The sequence below is a fragment of the Nomascus leucogenys genome, chromosome 22a (assembly GCF_006542625.1).
Source record: "Nomascus leucogenys isolate Asia chromosome 22a, Asia_NLE_v1, whole genome shotgun sequence".
NCBI lineage: Eukaryota > Metazoa > Chordata > Mammalia > Primates > Hylobatidae > Nomascus > Nomascus leucogenys.
In genome coordinates this window covers 88,968,580-88,989,304 of record NC_044402.1, presented here as the reverse complement: position 1 = coordinate 88,989,304, position 20,725 = coordinate 88,968,580, and the positions used below count along the sequence as shown (strand labels likewise).

At 32.3% G+C, this 20,725-nt stretch overlaps 1 protein-coding gene across 3 annotated transcripts in view; it reads right to left on the bottom strand.

Moving 5' to 3' along the window:
* Window positions 1-3,556: 3,556 nt before the first annotated feature.
* GULP1 (GULP PTB domain containing engulfment adaptor 1) overlaps window positions 3,557-20,725 on the bottom strand; it is a 312,023-nt gene continuing 294,854 nt past the window's right edge. For 2 of the 3 annotated variants that reach the window (XM_003253834.3, XM_030803196.1), the window contains exons 10-12: window positions 15,005-15,143; window positions 11,555-11,649; window positions 3,557-5,541 (exon numbers count right to left, since the gene is read on the bottom strand). In XM_003253834.3, coding sequence (XP_003253882.1) covers window positions 5,470-5,541; window positions 11,555-11,649; window positions 15,005-15,143 — 306 coding nt within the window. In that variant the 3' untranslated portion in view covers window positions 3,557-5,469. Of the gene's footprint in view, window positions 5,542-9,750; window positions 9,762-11,554; window positions 11,650-15,004; window positions 15,144-20,725 lie in introns of all 3 variants that reach the window. The other variant, XM_003253837.4, reaches the window with a different exon arrangement.

Genomic DNA, 20,725 nt, shown 5'->3' with positions numbered 1-20,725 from the left:
TATGAGGGAAGTAGGGGAGATTAAAGAGAAATCACTGTAGAAACAACTTTTCAGATAACTGCATCATTCTTTGTACTCCCTGGCCCGAAAATGGTTCAACTTGTCTGAAAAATGAAGAGGTCAAATATGTGCACACAGCCACTTTGCCAAGTGTGGGTAAGTTGATATCTATGAAGATTTATGAGTATCCCCTCACTACCTGTCTCCTCCATTCCCTGTACTGTCTAGCCTGACTCAAGTTTATTTTTCTTTAGTCAAAGCAGCTACTAAGAATAAGATAAATAAAGAACTGAATAGTTAAATGGAGTGCGTATGTATGAGAAATTAGTATTTAATTAAAATGTAACAAAATCTATCTGTATATATTTCTGACACACAATTGCCTATTTATCTAATGATACTGATACTAAACAACTGATTTTGAAAAGTATATAAAAAATAAAAATAGACACAAAATATTGGAAAATAATAACAATTTTAAATGGGTTCTAGAATTATATGATCTTTTTCAAGCATGGTCAAGCCATAAAAATATTTTATTTTTTCCTTTCAAAATGTAGCCAAGAAACAAACATCTATCTTTGCTTTCTTTGCAGGAAAGAACCAGTGTCTGGATTAGTTCCAAGCCATCCAGACAGCTATTTCAACTGGAACAAGTGACCTTTGGAACAGACTAGAACATAACAGCCTGGCCAGACAGAGGGGAGGGAGTAGGCAGTTGGGAAGGACCCCAACATGTTCTTCTGAAAGCTCATTTGAAATAAGAGGACAATAAAAAGTTAAGGACAGAAATATGAACTTAAAAATACATCAAACCAGTAAAAACTGTGTGACCACAATATGGGTTTCAAGAAAAGTTACAGTTTGAGTTTTTAGCTGTCATTCTTTAATATACACGCTTAATATATATACTTCTCCAACCCCGTGAGCACAGGCCCTGTCCCTTAATTACATAACATTCATGTTTGAATCTTCATAGCCTCTTTGACACTAAGTAACCATTATTTTGTTTTTCCTCTATCAGTTGTGGCAGACTTCCTTAGTCTATGATTCTACGGTGATTGTTAGACAAACTTCAATAATTACTAAGAGATTTATTTAGCAAATTATTACTACAATAGAAGTTAAAATAATAATAAATATTTTATTGAAAATGAGATAGTGGTTATCTTCTCCCAACATTTATTTGAAGGCACGTTGTTCTTTTCTAAGAGAACATACAAAATTTAAGTTCACATCATTAGCGAGAAGCACCTAAATAAATATGCAATCTTTTAATGAATGCTTATGGACAAAGTGTTGTACTTGGTCACAAAGAGGAAGGATGTCAAGGCAATCCTTCCTTCAAGATGGTTGAAAAATGGAGAGCAAAGCTTTTTAAAAAATGCTTTATTAAAAATACAAAAAGAAAGCTGTTTCTTAGACAATGTTATTGATTTTTACAAAATATATTAACTATCATAAGTTGATTATGTCCAAGGTACTGAGAAAATAGTATGAGATTTCAGAGTGCTCTTTCATAGAGAACTTTGTTATTCCAGTGGGTACTGGAAAATACTTTTCAGAAGACAACTTCTACAGCTTCTAATCAGGCCTTCTTTAATGAAAATATAAACCTTTAAAAGTCTTAATGAATATTCCAAGGTGTCTATAGAATTGCTTGAAAACTAGAACATTTGGTTCAATGAATTTGGCATGTAGATCTGAATGAATGCCAAAAATATAGCTAAGGTAAAGGAAATAAATTTTTACAAAATTTGTGTTACGTAGTAACTATTGGTGGTACTATTAACTGACAAAAAACACAATGTTAATGATATAGAAATAAGAAATTTGGTTATCTCAATTTATCATGTAATGTCAGAAAAATGAGAAGTGAGCCTTTAAACTTAACTCCTTCTTAAGTATGCCATTAGAATTGGCATAGTATTGATTAGAAGTATTGATTAGAAGCTAAGAAGTAGAGCAGAAAAAAGTGAATCCAGAGAAAGACAATGCTGTCTGCTACTTATGTAATATTCGTATTTCTTAAACTGTATTTTGAAAGCAAGAAAATAGACCATAAATGATTTTAGGAGGTGGCGTTCTTGCCAGATTAAGAAAATCCCACTTGGAATTCTAGAGAAATTATGCTTTTAGGGAGGGAGTTTCATTAGTGGATTATCACAGACCTTAACAACAAAAGATCAAAACATGAAATAAATGTACAAGAATTAAGGTTTGTGTCAAATTTGTGAGATGGACTTAGAAGGGGGAGATTAAATATTTGTCTGAAGTTATATAGGAAGAAGACACTTTCTGCATGAGACACAGGGGTCCAAGGGCAATTCCAACTGTGACCATCACATTTGTAAGTTCCCTGTACAGGGTGTAGTTTAGGTGGAGTCCGAAATTCAGTTGTCAAAATTGACTCCAAGATTCTTCAAGTAATTTAACAGAGGATGAAGCCCAAAATCATGAGTAAATATTGAATCTGGAAGCATATGTGGAAACACTGGAATAGAAAAACATTAACAGCCAGTTTTTTCAGGGTTATGCTAAGTAACATAAAAATGAATAAAAAATATCAGTATTTAGAAATGCAACATATTATCTATCAGAAATCCTATTGAAAATACATTCCCATAATATTATTAATTTTTTTTAGAAAAATCCAAATACAAAATAAAAGAACAAAAAGAGATGAAGAAAATTTTTGCCATTGGCCTGTTCTGATAAACTTCACACTGGATGCCTGATAGCTGACATCAGCTAGTATGAGGTACCCAGACCTAAACATACTTAAATATAAGTGTTCCTGGGGAAGATTTTGGTTCACACAGTGTTGTTGTAATACATATTCGCTTTTACTTATTCACTTATATGCTTCCCATACTTTCACTTTATGACAATAAACTGACCGAAATCAGGGATCCTGTCAATTTAATGCCACCTGCTAACACATGTTAGCAAACTTGCTAGATGTTTTCTTACCCCATAAACTACATGTTATTCATATAAAGTGAGTAATAAATGAATTTATTGAACGAATTGAAGAATTGTTCCTTGGTGTTCAAAGGCTGTGCATGTGAGCCCTGTGTCCATAAAATACTTAACATCATGTTTTAAATTGATTCAAAACTTCTTCATGATTGCACTCTTAGTCACAATCCACATCCTATTATCAAGTTCCACCTTTATAAAACTATCAGCAAAGACACCCTTTGCATTACTGCTAAGTTAAAAAAAAGCCTCCAGTTATGAAATTGATATTTACATAATACAGTTTTTGCACCAGATGCTTCTGGTAAAAGGAAGCAAATCATGACCTCTCTCACCAGCAGGATCAGTCCACTGTTTTCACAACTGAATGATATTTGCTCATAAAGCTAAAATGTGTGTGGGCTGCAACAAATGAAGTTAAAGGTAAAGCCCTTTATTTCTTCTTTGCCTTTCCCTCTTACTCTCTCCCTTTCTTTTAGCTCCATTTATGATCAAGAAAATCTGTTACATAATTAGCTTCAGAATGTGTCTATATTAATTGGAGATTATTTAACAAATGAATTATGCAATTTAATTTATTTAAAATCATTTATTTTCAGGAAAACCAAACATATCATTGAGTTTACATAGAAATACAATTTTCAACCAGATCTTCATAAAAACGCACTGGAGAAATAAATGTTCATAATTAATGACCAGTTATGTACTATTTCATCATGCCAGTAGCAGAGTTGATTACCATTAAAAATTGGTAAAGTAACATATCTTAAATGTGCAAATACCATCTTAGTACTCTATTGTGTTACCATTGATAATAAATGGCCACTAAATATATACTTATTACATAAATCTTTTTAAAGTACAATAAAAATACAAATTCTATCTGTTAAAAAAAGCCACTTACATGGCTTCTAAACATCCTCATTATACAAATTCCAAAATACTATCTGACAAACAAAATTATAAAGACTCTTCTTTATGAAACATATATTGCCCTCTAATTAAGGTACAACTTAGCAGATAGAAGAAACTAAACAAGAAGGCTCATATATACCATATAGCATCAGGGAAAAACACACAAATATATATTGCATAAGCATATTTGATTTCTTTTCCTACTGAAAATGTATCTTTAACACTTGAAGAAAATTCCCATAAGTAAACAATGAATCTATTTTTGAGGGCCACCCCTAATCTAAGTCACATTTTCATTAATTTAATTTATTTATCTTATAATGTGATGAACCAAGTTAGAAATGTTGACCATAAATTTTTGTTTTACTGAGTACAAATTAGTCTGTTACGTAATGGGTAAAGGTACAGGAAACAAATATTTTTAAAAGTCTAGGTTCATCAGCACATCAAGAATGAAATGCAAGAGAATTTTATTGCTCATGTTCAAGACTAAACTGAGCAGTAACTAGGTTTTTTTATTTGAAAAATGAGATTTTTGACTTTAACAAAACAAATACAGATTGAATTTACCAAATAATATTGATAATTCATATAGAACGGGTGCCACAGATTTTAAAGTATCAAAACCAAGGGGGCATCACAAAATAAACTTTGGTGAAAAATATCTTCATCAAAGAAGAAAATATGAGAAGAGTAGTCCTTATGTAGTGAGGAGAAATATATTTGGTAAAGTAAATCTGGGTAATAGACACTGAATCTATAGATAGCATACATTCCAAATGTTTTTTAGGGAATATCAAATCAGATGATGCTTAGATGTTATAGTAATATAAATTATCTCATTTGGGATGAAATTTAAAGTTTTTTTAATAAATAACAAATTTTCATTTTTTCACTATCTTTATAAAACAAATTAAATATTTAGAGTATAACTGATTATAACTAACATCACCTTGCATTTACTAATAAATACTCTAAATACATTTGGTTTATTATTGGAATTTATATCCTTATAATTTTACCTGCTAGAAATTAGTGACCTTGTGGCATTATGTTTAAAGTTTACATTTTCCCAGTGATGTGAACAGTATTTATACACAAAATGATATCTGTCTAATGAATAGTAACATGTTTGTTGGTTTGAAAACAGAACATGTTTAGTTTGACATTGGCATATCTCTTCAGAATTTAAAAAGTTATCTTTAAGATATGGCTTTTGGGAAATCATTAATAAACTAGCCATCTGGAAAATGAATACAAGTTTCAAGATGCTAACTAAACAGAACTCAGACACAAGGCAGGTATTTGTATAATATGTCTTTCAATTACAAATTCATCTACAGTGGAAACAGAAAGGAACATAAAAGTATGATCTACTTTACAGTAAGTTGTTTTTAAAATAAAAATTACAGATCAATGGTGAAGGTGAGGAAATTAAACTGAAAAAATTTTCAAAATATTAAAATATTCAAAAACATATTGGCACATGAATAATACCTATCTTAAAGTAATAATAAATGACATGTGTATATAAACACATTTAACATGAATCAGGATTTCTTGTTCTTGATGTCAGCACCTACTGTCTAATGGGTCGAGACAAAATACTGTGCCTTCAAGAGTTAGTCCCATTTTGAACCCCTCCTGTAAAACAGAATAAAATAATTAATATCCGAAATGCTCACAGCAAAATAAAATAAAATAAAATCAGTGAATAAAAAAGACTATGCACTAAAGTTGAAATATTCACGCTTTGATCAACTAATAAATAACTGTATGTCAAATGTTGACTTGCTGAATTTTTATATAGGTGTATAGCACTGGTAGTTCTTTCAGACCCATGAACACTTTAATGTTTTAAATGTATGCGAGGTTAGCATGCATGAGAGACAAAAGAAAATACATAAAATTAAGATAAAGGTTTCTTTTTCAGAAAAGGCTAGTTACTACATCATTCTATTGTAAATGAAATCTGTTAGCTTTAAAAATTATTATTAATTTAAATATTATTAAGATAGTTAGACTTCAAATTGACGAGAGGTTCAAGATAGCCTGATGATTTTCACCTTTTCTTCCTGGTTAGCACTGACCAGAGCCCTGGTAAAATACTTCTTTTAAATGCAATGCCATATCCTCTGTGGAACATACAACTGCAGATTACTTTGCCACGGAGAAAACTTCCCCTACTAGCCTTGCTGTTGCTTGTAGCGGACTGGCTTCTTTGACTCCTACTCTTCCTTGCATATTTTAGAAGTTAAGTTGTCTTTGATTTATTGAGTGTAAGAACACAATTGCTATGAAAGTGTTTTTCCACCGAGATTTTGAATTAAAAGTTAATGGCAAAGGAGTCTGTCCGTCTCCACTCCAATCTCTCTCTCTTTTTTTTATTGCATAAGATAATTGAACTGTGGGCCATCTCCAGTCTTGCCACCTCTCCCCATTCCTACCCTTTCCTGTAAATCTATACACATTGGCCTACACAAAGATGAAAGGCACAGACTTGCACTGATCAATGAAAGTGGAGATTACATTGTAGGTCTTCTTGTAGAAGCAAATGTGGTAGTGCTCTCTACATACTCTTTTTTTTTTCTTACTAACAGAACTGAAATGTTTCAGAAAGGTAATTTGTAATTTGGAGTGGCCACGCAACACATTATTGTCAAATAATATGCAGATAGCAGTGTATTCCTAAAGAAAACAAAATGTCTCTTAAAGGTAACCATTGGTTTTCGCCTCTGCTTTGGGTGTTTTATTTAATTGGACTGACTATATCTACTTGTATGTTAGCTAATTGTGTATCTTTTTGCATCTCTCCAAATTACTTTTATTTAGAATAATTATGTAAATGTTCTTATCTTTCTATAAATCCAATGTAAACATCTTCATATAGAGGAGGAAGTTAGTTACAAAGCTGTAAGCCATACTTTGTTATTAATGTTCAAAGAATATTCTTCTCTATGTTTACAGCACAGAGACTACTACTATATAGAAATTACAGTGATGTAATCATTGTGAAAGTTTTTCAAAATGTCTTTCCAGTACTTGGAATACAATCTTTATTTAGTTGAGTAAATATGAGACTACTTATCATTGTTTTTTAAAAATCTATTCTTATCACAAAATACATTTTGCCATATTTATTTATATTTTTCAAACAGCCAGCAAATACTTAGAAAAATAAATACTTTAAACTAAAATACTGTAAGTAAACTTTTCTTTAAAATTATTTTATTTGGATATCTGAAGATCTGTATATTATGTCATCTTCTGGTATATTATAAATGGCAGATAGATGATACATTGATGGATAATGACAGATAGAAAGAGAGTTACATGTGGAAATGTTTGATACCATACGGTACTTTTAAATTTTATCAGTTCATTCTGCTAGTAAACCAGTATCACTTCAATTACCCTGAAAATACTATTTGTCAATGTGTTATCAATATTGGAAAAGCAGAATAGCAGTCAAAGTAAAATAGAGGTCAATCACTATTTTAATAATAAAGTGTTAGTATATGACTTACAATAATATCTATCTCCATATTGACTTTTTAAGGATCCTTACATATTATAAGGTTTCTTGATTTTCTTTCTTCCTCAGATAAAATTTCCCACACCTGTTGAGCTTCAAACTTCTTAATAAAAATGAGACTTTATTTACTTATGTAGTGATGGGAATTATCATAAGCTAATGTCACACAAAAGAATGATTAAATAATTAAAATATTATTCACCATATGCTTTTTATATGAAATATTTTGATGAATTTTCTTATTTTGAAATAGAAAAGCATATCAAGGAAAGAAAAACCACTACATTTTGAGGTATGTCTTTTTTTCTATCTATAGATTTTTAAAAATGATTTTAATGATAATATGAATATATATTTATGCCATATAATTTACTTATGTAAGTAATATATTACATATATATAGTTTTCTATCTTCCTCTTTTCATCTTTGCAGACCTTGATTATTTTAAATTCCCACAAAACTAATTTATTATGACTATATAAAATGCTATTAATTTTTACGATTATTTCCCAGCATTTTAAAATTATGAATAATGTTGACTAGGTATTTTTATTCGTAGAGATTGAATACATTCATACTTATTTTTTCATCAGAACAGATTGCTTTAAAGTTTTGATATCAAACAAATAAAATTATTAATAACAAGTTACCCTTTAAAGAGACTGCTAGGCCATAGTTACCTCTGAACTAACTCTGGACTACCAACAATTTACAGTGTTTGTTTTATCACACTTTCACTTGTATTGATTGATTATTAGTTTAAAAAATAATCTGCTAGATTAAAATGGCATTACAGTTCTTTATTTGATTTGTATGTTTACTTTGATTAGACAGAACATGTCTACATATGTGTAAGCCACTTGTGGTCTTCTTTTGTGAACTAGTGCTTTTTTATTTATCTGTTGATTCTTTAGTTTCCCAGCCATTTGTCTAATTGCTTTAATTATGTATATGTAATGTATTTATATATTTTTAGACTAAATTTTAAAAAATTGGATACTATATGTCCATATTTTTCTTTTCCTTATAAAATTTTCTTTTCAATTCAAAAGTCTGATGAATATTCAATAATATTTTAAACATTTTAAAATGTTGATTACTTCTGAAATTTATCTCGGCATTTGCTGTAAGTTTCAGCAGTACATTGATCTTCTCCCAGAGTACTAGCCAGCTGACTTAACACCACTTGTACATGATTCTTTCATCCTTCATGAACTTGCCATGCTTGTTTTTTAGTGTATTAAATTATTATAGCTCACATGTTACAGTGTGGGCTATCAATACTATTCCCCTTATTTTCCTGTTGGTGACATGTACTGGACAGTTTAAATTGTGTCAAATCAAATAGCTACATTATTGATTTCAAAGAAATGTTTAATTTTCTAACTGCTTATATTGAAATATGGTTTAACATTTCTGCATAAATGCTTACATGCCTGAGATGTTTCTGTGATTTCAAAGTTAATAATTCAATTCTCTTAAAAATAGCTTAGTCACAATACTCTGTAAATGAAAGATGAAAACTAAATGTCTCATTAGGCTTATTAACTGAATATGGTGTTCACAACTCATTGTACTATATTAAGTTTTTATATGATATGCAAAGATATAGTAGCTAAATGTGTGCATTAGATTCATTAGGCTAGCAAGATTAATAATAAACGCCATCATAGACTTTAGATGAAGAAAATATTATTTTACTTTGTTAAAGTGACCTTGCAAGTAAATATTGGACTAAAAGAAACAATCACAGCCAAGTATGGTGGCTCAAGCCTGTGGTCCAAGCACTTTGGGAGGTCTAAGTGGGTAGATCACTTGAGCCCAGCAGTTCAAGCCCAGTCTGGGTAACATGATGAAACCCTGTTTTTAACAAAAAGTACAAAAATTAGCCATGCGTGGTAGTGCACACTTGTAGTCCCAGCTACTCAGGAGGCTGAGGAGGGAGGATTGCTTGAGCCTGGGCAGTGGAGGTTGCAGTGAGCCAAGATCATGCCACTGCACTCCAGCTTGGGTAGGGCGATAGAGTTAGACTCTGCCTCAAAAAAAAAAAAAAAAAAAAAAAAGAAAAGAAAAAAGAAAAAGAAAAAAGAAAAGAAAAGAAAGGAAACAATGAAGTGAACAATGTAATAGTGACTAAGTCACTGAAAAATAATCTTAAAATGTGGTTTAGGAAACCTCTTTAAACGTAACTAATTATCAGATATACCCATATGAAGCTGTTGTTTGAATTTTTATTAAATAAAGCATGCAAATTTTAAGGTTTCAGCTTTAAAAATTTGTAAGTTGTTTAAAATTATTATAAAAATAATATACCAACCATCTCTGGCGCTACCCACCATGAAAGCAGTAAAGAATTTAAAAAGACATTAAGAAAATATTAGAAACAGCAAAAGCAAAAACACCACAGTTTAACATTATTTGAGTGTCACATCACTCAATCATCCTAATACATTGTGTCTCACACTTGGTTCCAATAAAATCTGGAAATAGAGGCTTATCCTTAAAACTCAATAAATTTTTTTTCCAATTTTGGGAAAATCTAAAAAATTCTTAGAGAAGTACTCTCTATGACCTGTGCAACCTTTGAGAATAAATACTGCCACATAAATATTTCTGTGTTACTACAAAAGCATTAGTACCAGATAGTACATGTCCAATGGGTAGAACTAATGTAAAAGGAAATGAATTGATTTCATATGAAATACAGCATTCTTGCTAAATTATCATGCACCATTTCAAAGTTTCATAGTATTTGAAATATAGAAAAGAACTAGGAAATCTGTGCCATCAAATAGGATACATGTTGCAATCAACATAAATTTGATAAGGTGGTTTACCTTTAACCAAATAAGATCATCCATCCTGTAATGGTGTTGCAATTTGGCTTTCATTTAATTTATAATTTATTGAATTCACAATTTTATAAAAACTATAACGACAAGTTGTTTATAACATTTTTGTCAATATTTAAAAATTGTAAGTTAATACTGAGGATCTAAAACAATTTTTATGTAAAAGGGGATTAAGAATCATTCAACTTGAAAAACACTGTTTTAAGAGATTCTTTGAAAACTTGAAGGCATATGTTAAGTAATTCAACTTTTAAATTCAGGCATGTTATTACATCTAGAACAATAATGAATTCATGTACTATCTAGAAAATAAGATAGCTACACGGCTGCAGTCAAAAATGAGTAAAAGGGCATTTAAATTAACTTTCTAAGAAGGATTGCAATTATCAGTGATAGATCAGTGTTCACCCATAATTGTTTTTTCTAGGAAGTGAGGCATAGAGAATTAATGTATTAACCCAAGACTAATAAACAAAAATACCTCCTTCTCCTTACTTTAGTGTCTTCATTGTCTCTTCTCAATCAGCTTCATATAATTGGTGTCTGTCTGGATTCTACCATATATAAACTTTTTGATGAAAAATAGGATATAATAACTTCACCAAAATGTAAAGGGCAAATATAAAGAGAAGACTTTATTCTAGGGTTTATAAGACTATTTTTAAATCATGGCCCATAGTGCAAAGTGTTTAAAACCAATTTCTATAAACTTCAGACCAATTTAGAACAAAAAAGTAAAAGGAAGAGAGAGAAATGAAAACCCAACTGAACTACATTCCTAAAGAAGTTGTCACTGGGTGTTTGCTTTTTAAATAAAAGTCCAAAAGTTATGAACTACAGCTACAATGCTTCTTTTCAGAGAGAATAATTTCAATCTTACAAAGATTTTCCTTCATCTACCCATTTACAATTTTCAAATTCATAATTGTTAAGACTGAGATCAAATCTTACAAATCTAATGCAATGACTTTTTAACTCTAGATTTCAAAACAATGAACCAGTAGAATCCATGTCATTTAGTATTAAAAAAATGAACCATCTTATTGCCATTGTAAATTGAATCATTTAAAAAACCAACAACCTTATCCTTAGCATATGTAGGAGTATTTTTAGGACTAACTGTACATTATTATTTTAAAGTAATTATTTTAAGCGAGTTTTTATAGTGAAAATAATTGAAGGAAACCATAGTTTTGGTACATAACATTCTCTTTGTCCCATATCAAAATGAAATAAATCATTTATGGGCCAGTCTGTCAAAATAGTCACCTGCATCTCATCTAATTTTGATTGAATATCTGGAGGGAAATCTGCTGCTCCACAGTTAAATGGGTCAAAAGGTTCTGCTCCAAACAAGTCCCGTTCTAAAACAAAGGAAATAATTTAGTAAATGAAATAACAAGAAGTGAGCTGGAGTGAGTTAGATTTCAAAGGCAGGATTATATAAATGAATATTTACATGATCAAATGAGCCACTAATCCACACTTACACTGTATGTTGGGCTTTCCTGAGCTTAGACCAGTTAAACATTAACAAGGAAGAAAAGATCCATTTTATGATATTAAAAAGTTTTGTTATAAAGAATTATTATCTAGAGAGGTTTCTGTGTTTTAGTGAAGATTTCTTAATATCAAATTCACCAAAGAGCTGATAATTGTATGTTACAACACCTATATTTTATTGAAGCAATTTAAATTTGCTAAAATTAATGCACTACTCATTGAGACTACCCTAATTCCATTGATTGATGCCTTGCAACACAATAGTAAAGCAATATGTAGGACTAAGCAGACTTGTAAGTAGCTCTACTCAAAGTTCATGTACTCTTACCTCTCCTTTTATCCAGAGAAAATTTTAAAGCACATTGTCTCATGTAGCATGAAATGTCACCTTTCTAGATAGTCACAATGAGATAGTTTCTTTAAAAATGCCTCCTATCCCAGAAATACATTTCTTTTTCAAAAGCAGCAGGCATACAGTGTCAAAAAAGCTTTCTGTACATATGTTCTAAAGTATGCACTACTTTTTTATCACCAAAGAAGTATCAAAGTTAAAATTGATGTTTGCAATTGATAGATTATGGCCTATTATGGGATTTTTAAAATAAAAAATTCTTAAGAAATTTCTTTCCTCTGAATCAATTCAAATGTATCCTTAATTGGAAAAACGTTATCTATGAAAATGGGTATTTACAACATATTCATACCTTCATTTTGCACAGAACTTTACATTCTCTAAATTCAACGCTATGTAAGAAATAATATTTATGCTACTTGATTTCTGCCATATCCTCTAAAATCATTCTGTGATTCTCATTGTGAAGAAGTCTTACTTTTCCAGTTTTCATGTTTTTTTCCAGATTCTTGTATTAAATAAGTTAATAAATGTGAAATTCTTACAAGCTCCTTGTGCTTGCAGGGATTGTATAAATAAGGGGAACATATAATTTATCATCCAAATACAGATACTTTTAAAAGTAAAAGAAGCATTTCCAATAGTTACACTGGGTAAAAATATATAAGCCAGGGCTATGCTAATCAAATGGGAATTTATTGTTACCTTATATGTAACTGATGAGTATTACTATTGCTGTTATTTATTTTCCTCAGTTTAGTGTTGCTCAGGCAATCAATCAAAATTTAGATTTCAGAGGATCTTTCTTCGGAGAAATGTCCTGGTTTCCACTACACCATAAGCATACTGAATAATGCTTTTCACCTAGTAGGTGTTTGTTAAAAAATGAATTAATGAAAGGGAAGATTTGGTCAAAAGGATCTGCTTCAAATATGTCCCGTTGTAAAAGGAATAAAAAAATTTAGTAAACAAAATGACAAGTAGTGACTTGGAGTGACTCACTTATATAGATTATGTCTACATAATCTTTATTTCTCTGTCTATATTTATTAAACTTTGATACTCAGGAATATTTAGACATTGAAAAATCTATCAAGGTGTTACTGGAGCACTCTTGTTACACTTCAGCAAAGAGACTGGCAGTGTTTTACCCCTGCCCTAGAGATCTGTGGAACTTTGAACTTGAGAGAGATGATTTAGGATATCTGGCAGAAGAAATTTCTAAGCAGCAAAGCATTCAAGATGTGACCTGGCTTTTTCTAAAAGCATACAGTCATCTGCATTCACGAAGAGATAATTTGAAATTAAAACTTACGTTTAAAAGGGAAGCAGAGCATAAAAGTTTGGAAAATATGCAGCCTGACTCTGTGGTAGAAAAAGAAAACCCATTTTCTGAGGAGAAATTCAAGCCTGCTGCAGAAATTTGCGTAAGTAAAAAGGAGCTGAATGTTAATAGCCAAGACAATGGGGAAGATGTCACCAGCACATGTCAGACATCTGCGGCAGCCCCTTCCATCAAGGTCCAGAGGCCTAAGAGGAAAAAATGGTTTTGTGGGCCAGGCCCAGGGCCCTGCTGCTCTGTGCAGCCTCAGGACTTGATGTTCTGCATCCCAGCCACTCTAGCTCTAGCTGTGGCTAAAAGGGGCCAAGATACAGCTCAAGCCATTGCTTCATGGGGTAAAAACCCTAAGCCTTGGTGGCTTCCATGTGGTGTTGGGCCTGCAGGTGCACAGAAGACAAGAGTTGAGCTTTGGGAGCCTCTGCCTAGATTTCAGAAGATGTATGGAAATGCCTGGATGTTCAGGCAGAAGTCTGTGGCAGGAACAGAGCCCTCATGGAGAACCTCTATTAGGGCAATGCAGAGGATAAATGTAGGGTTAAAGCCCCCACACAGAGTCCCCACTGGGGCACTGTCTAGTGGAGCTGTGAGAAGAGGGCCACTGTCTTTCAGACCCCCGAATGGTAGATCCACCAACAGCTTGCACTGTGTGCCTGTCACTCAATGCCAGCCTGTGAAAACAGCTGGGGGGGCTATACCTTGCAGAGCCACAGAAGTGGAGCTGCCCAAGGCCTTGGGTCCCATCCCTTGCATTAGCATGCCCTGGATGTGACACATGGAGTAAAATGAGATAATTTTGGAGCTTTAAGATTTAATGACTGCCCCACCAGGTTTCAAACATGCAAAGGGCCTGTGGCTCCTTCGCTTTGCCAATTTCTCCAATTTGGAATGGTAACGTTTACCCAATGCCTGTATCCTCATCGTATTTTACAAGTAACTAACTTGCTTTTTATTTTACAGGCTTATAGGTGTTTTCTAATTCATCAAAAAGAGACTTTAATGTTCCTTCCAGATATATAAAAGATAAAATAGAAAAGTAATGAATTTATAGCATTTTAGATAGGAAAGAACCCTTACAAAAGGTTAAGAAATCATGATATAATTTATATATTTTTTAACTAAAAAAGTCCATAAACCCTATGATAACAAAAATATTTTAACCAGCTCTATTAAACATGTAAAAAATGATTAATATAATTACCACCAGTTATTTTTAAAAATTAAAGTAAAACATTAAAAATATAACCCAAAACAGTGATATATAATTAAATATGAAGTAATACACCAAAACATAATTGTTCACACAATGGGTAAAAGTTGCAAGCAGAGATGTCATTAATAGTGTAGTCTGAATTATAAAGTAAAATAGAATTAATGGAAATTTATACAAATATAAAAATAATACTTTAATAATTAAAATTGTAAGTAAGGTTGTTAAGATATGTAATTTCCCACAAAGTCTTAATTATATATTTAAAATGTATGCAACTATAACAAGAAACTTTGATTTGTTGAGAAAGCTTACTAATCTCAGTAGATCTACTAGGTACTGGAGGTGGCTGTGTGCCATTGCGAGTAGGCATCGAAGACTGGTGGGATGTTGGAGAAAATGGAATCATATCAAAGATGTCAGTGGAGGGCGACTTAGGTGTCATACTGCCTGCCTGCAATGAAAATACATGAATTAGGGTAGTATTTCATATAGACACATTGTAATGCTAAATATTTCATATGCATATAAAATATATGTAAACAACAAATTCAGTTGCATCATAAGAATTTGCCATATTGTAGACCAAAAATAGTTAAGTATTTGCAATTTCATATGGTTCCACTAATTATGATTAATGTCATTTAGAAGAAAGCAATAGAAAATTTCTGCAAAAATGCTCTCAAAGATGATGGCAAAAATGGTGACAATATTATTCCAGATGAATATAAAAGATACAGTGAATTTTTGGGATATATAGAAATGACTGCTACTTGTAACAGAGAATTAGATATATTAGAAACTATTCACATAAAAATATGATTTCAGTAAGACACACTGCATAAGATTACATTTTAAACTGGAATAATTAGACATAAGTGACCTGCCTTCTTAAATATAAACATTCAAATGCAATTGATTTTTTTTGCATTCTCAAAAGTAGAGTATATTTTAGTTTGTATTTATATCAACAATGGGAACCAACTGATATTCATTGCAGTACATTTTATTCCTGAAAGATTTCATCAAGTTTTCTGTAATAAATAGCAATCTTATAAACTAAATTAATAATCGTCAATGTACTGCCCAAATCATTGAGTTTTCTGATACAGTCTGGGCCAGGACTGAACACATATAGGGAAAGATAAATGAAAATCTCATGAAAATGTAGCCAAGAAGTAATATCAAAATTAGACATTCATCACTTTGTAAAACAGGGAACAATATGTATATATGTATAATCTCCTTTGAAAACTATCTGATTTGATCAGGGATAAAGAGAATTTCCATTTTGGGGGAATAGTGACAAAAAATTTGCTTTTCCTGTGAGAACTTGGACAGAGATTGCTTCGGGTGGTTCATATTAAAATTAGAATTCTCAAAATACGTTTAATTTTATGATTCACAGATAGTGCAGGTGTTGAAAAAATCAGGCTTATTGTGTGTAGAGAGTGATAGGTTTGCTATTCAGCTAAAATAATTGTTAGTACGTTATTTTTCATGGAGGAAAATTGCTCTCATCCCCCTTTCTTTAACAATTTGTTTATTGTATCCCCTCACCCCTTTCCTGTTACTCAGCAGTACTATTCCCCTAATTATCCCATTCCTGTAACCCCTCTCACTTCTATATCTCTACTCTTTTTCACGACACAAAAATTCTAAAATCTTGGCTGTCATTAAAAGCAAAACAAATCAACCAAAAATGTATTTACTCTGTCCCTCTTTAATCTTCCATCCTCTATTCTGTTTTTCTTTTCCCTTCAAGGCTAAGCTCCTTGAAAGAGATACTACACTTTCTGTCCTAAGATTCACTTCATTCTATCTTTAACTCTTATCAATCTAGATTTGTTCTTTTTGCACTGAACTCTGCTGAAATTGCTTTTACCAATGATCTAATTTCCCAGTTGCAATATCTGATAGATCCTTTGAAGTATCTGTATTACTTTATATTTTTGTAAATTTCTACACTATCACCACCCTCTACTTGAAACTTTCTGGTATCAGGTAATCAAAGAAAACAAAAATGGCACACAAAGGCTCCAGATCACATCACATTGATTCAAGATACATCTAAATTTTTGATAACTTCATAAATAGCACATTTTGGCAGAATTTAAACAAAATAAGTGGGATAATAAAAAAGAATTATCTGCTTAGCAAATTACATGAGGTCTTGGGATGCTGCTCTCACTGACTGGCTTGGGAAAGCCACATTTAGAAGGTGGTGGTATTAACAGTCCCAGTGATAGTCTGGAATCAGGTGAGTTGACAGGAGTGACAGAGATGGAAGAAATATTGAGACAGGGAGATGAATCACCACTACTACGCCAGAAAGAGGATGAGCATCTCCGAAACACATGTTGTTCATGATCAGACATATTGTGCAGCAGCTGTAAAGGAATGACAGAAAAAGAAATATCCTAAGAGGAAAGGCATGGAGGAAAGGAGAAAGTATACTTGAAATTTATTTGTAAAATGGTGTTTTGTTAAGACGACAAGATCATTTCACAGTAACTTTTCTAAAATTAAAACATAGAGTTAGAGTTGATTTTCCTATGTGATAGTCCTAAGATTCTAGATTGCTTAATTTGATCTTTTTTTACTGAAATATTACATTTTTAGATATTTTAAATAGAATATTGCATTCATCAGGACCTAAGAGGAAGGTAATGGAGAGAAAAATGAAGAAAGCCTGAAGATTTATTTTGGAGAGGGCTTCTGTAATGAAATGGGAAAAGGAAGGATAGTAATGAGAGAACAGTCACAGAACTAGGAGTAAACTCCTGTACATAAAATTATGGTTGTGTAGCATTTTTAAAAGGGCTTGCAACATACATTTTATATTTAATCCTCAAAACATTATTTGAAGTATCAGTAGTAGTAATATTATGTCCTTATTATAATAAATACATGGGAATTAAGGTCCACAGATTCTTTGTGACTTATTCTTATATGAGGTAGAAAGCAGATTCAAAATTCAAAACAGTCTGACTCTAGTCTTCATGCCCTTTCTATAGTCATGAGGAGCTCCAAATTGTAAGACAAGGATCTCAAATAAATCAGAGAGATAATAAATAACAAGCAAGCAGTGTACTAGGTCTGAACATCAGTATGTGCATGACTTTTAGGGGCTATTTCCATTACAGCATGGAAAGCTACTGTTAAGAGCTGAGCTGGAGAGAGCTGAGCTGCCAGATGTCACAGTGGCCAATTAAACAGCAGCCAAAATGGAAGTAATAATTAAGTCTTTATTCATTTACTGCTATAGTATAAGCAAGAGGCCAGAGAGAAGGTGCCTGCTCTATCAATGCTCCATTTTCCCCAAGGAATGGCACTGAGCAAGGGTCAGAAGTATCACTGTAGAAGTGAGGCTATGTCTCATTACTTAGGGACTTCTGAACAAAAGGTTCCTGAGGGTTTTTTTCTGACAAGAGACAGTGGGAGGGAGAAGGCAAGGGCTAGCAGTAGAAAATTACTGAATACTGAGTCATAGTGGAGAAGAGTGGTCTCCAAGTCCCTCGAATAAGGTGGTCTCAGGAGAGGCACCTAAGGCCCCGTAAAAGGAGGCCTCTGAGTGGACTTGCCTGGGCTATAAATGCAGATATACACAAAAGCATGGCTGGCCAGGGCGCCTGAGTACTAGATTCAATTCCTCCAAACTGTGCACCAAATACAATGTGATGAGGGCACCTTTCTCCCACCAAATACAATGTGATGAGGTGTGCCAGGCAAAGCCTTTGTAACTGCCTACGCTCGGGCCAGAAAGATCGCACATAAGATTCTGGCCGGGAGCCACCTTCCTCAGCTGCAAATCACATGTCAGAGATCTTTCACCACTAACAAAAATTCAGGCAGCCAAAAATAATCTGATTTTTTATAAACTTTATTGTAAAAGATAGTAACTAAAATTAGAATTTTAAGGACCAACAAGTCTGAGGTATGTCCTTAAACTAGGAGGCACCCCTTCACATATTTCTGGAAGCAGAGAGAAAAAGGAAGCCATGTAAAGTGAGAGATTAAGTTGAGGGAAGGGTTCAGTGTGGAAGCAGAATCTCTGCTAGTCTGAGTTATATAATTAATCAATCTATTAATATGCATATATAAATATATAATTTTTTATTTCTCTGTTGATCTCCATTGTAATACACCTCCATCTATTTATGTAGAGATGTGTATGTACACAATTTTTAAAATCTATTTTTGTTCAGTATAACTTACTGTATAATTCTGTCCTTGGTGGCCACCTTTTAATTACAGATTACAATTGTAAGCTCTTTGTGAGAAAATTTTTGGTTTTTGTTCCCAAATACTGTATGTAACACATTAGTGTAAATGATATTTATTGTCTAATTTATACTAGAGCATCTTTTTACTTAAACTGTTAATTGATAAGGCTGTCTGTACTGAGTAAAGATAAGATATTAAGTGGAAGTTGTCCTTGATATTATCTAGTTTAAAATATACATGGTAATACTCTATATTTTTTAGGATATATATTGGCCAAAATTCTTTACTAAGTACCTGAAAACCAACTGAAGGTCAAACTAACCTTACTTGAAAGTGCTTTGTTATTTTTATCACGGTGTTTGCAGTATTCTCATAGTACTACTTCCTCTGGGGAGGGAAACTTACAGAAATGGAGAATGTATATAATATAAAAATAATCACGTATTTATATACTACAATTAAGAGGTTTTTTCAATTTCAAAATGGTAAATCGGGGATATTTAATAATGTCAACTGTTTTGGTATCTAGAGTTTAATACTCCAGAACTATTCCTCACAGGTCTTATTTGGGTCATCAGTAATTTGGCAGTTCTTGTTTAGATCACATGGGTCTTTTAAAGTATAGAATTAGCTGTTCCCAACACAAAGAAAAGATAAATGTTTGAGGTGATGGATATTGCAATTACCCTCACTCGATCATTACACACTGTGTGCAGGTATCAAAATATCATCTCTACCCACAAACATGTACAACTAATATGTATCAATACAAATTTTTAAATTAAAAATAAATTAATATATAAAAATAGATTACATATTAAAATCCAGAACTTTTCTCCAGAAGTTAGAAAATCTAGAAGGTGGGCCTACACACTTGCATGAAAATAGTTGACTGGTATTGAATATCTGCTGTGTCTTTGAAGGTAGCCTGTGCTTTCAAATTTATCACTTCTACCATATGCCCATTTCACACTTGAATGTCATAATCTGGGCTATATTAAAGTTTGAGTTTTTGATTCCTAACCTAGAAGCAATTCAAGACAAGGAATCAGATGCTATATCTAATTCCCTATAAAAATGAAATGTAAGTCCAACACATTTAAATATATGGGTAAATTTGGTGCTCGATTCTGTACTAAATGGTTAGGCCTATTCAATAAGGATATGAACGTGCAGATGTAGCACCTAAATGGCAAACAGTGACAATTTTGCACTTAGGTTTCAAGGTTCTGGAACCATCTTTTTTTGGCTGCTATTCTGGTTGAGGATGTTTATGTGTTAAAGTAATTAAATACATTGTTGAGAAGAAAATCAGTTTGAGGAATTTTATTTTGGTCTTTCTGTCAGTGTTCTGACAGATGGTTAGGAACCAAATTTTTTGGATTGTCCTACAGGAGTACATGGTACCACTGTTCAAGCAACTCCTTTATGTTCATAGTTCCAGGTGTCTTGGTCTTTAGGAACATGCACAGGATCTGAATTATTATACTTAGGGGAATTCTGTGCTCAAACATTATATGGTAATTATACAGAAGTTGTTAGGTTATTCAGATATATTAATAATGAGTGTCCATGTTTGATATTTGTTGTTGCTACACTTTTGTAGCTCTTTTTCTTCTTCTTCTTCTTTTTTATTTTACTTTAAGTTCTGTGATACATGAGCAGAACATGAAGGTCTGTTACCTAGGTATATATGTGCCATGGTGGTTTGCTGCACCTATCAACCTGTCATCTAGGTTTTAAGCCCTGCATGCATTAGGTATTTGTCCTAATGCTCTCCCTCCCCTTTGTAGCTCTTTGTTTCAGTAA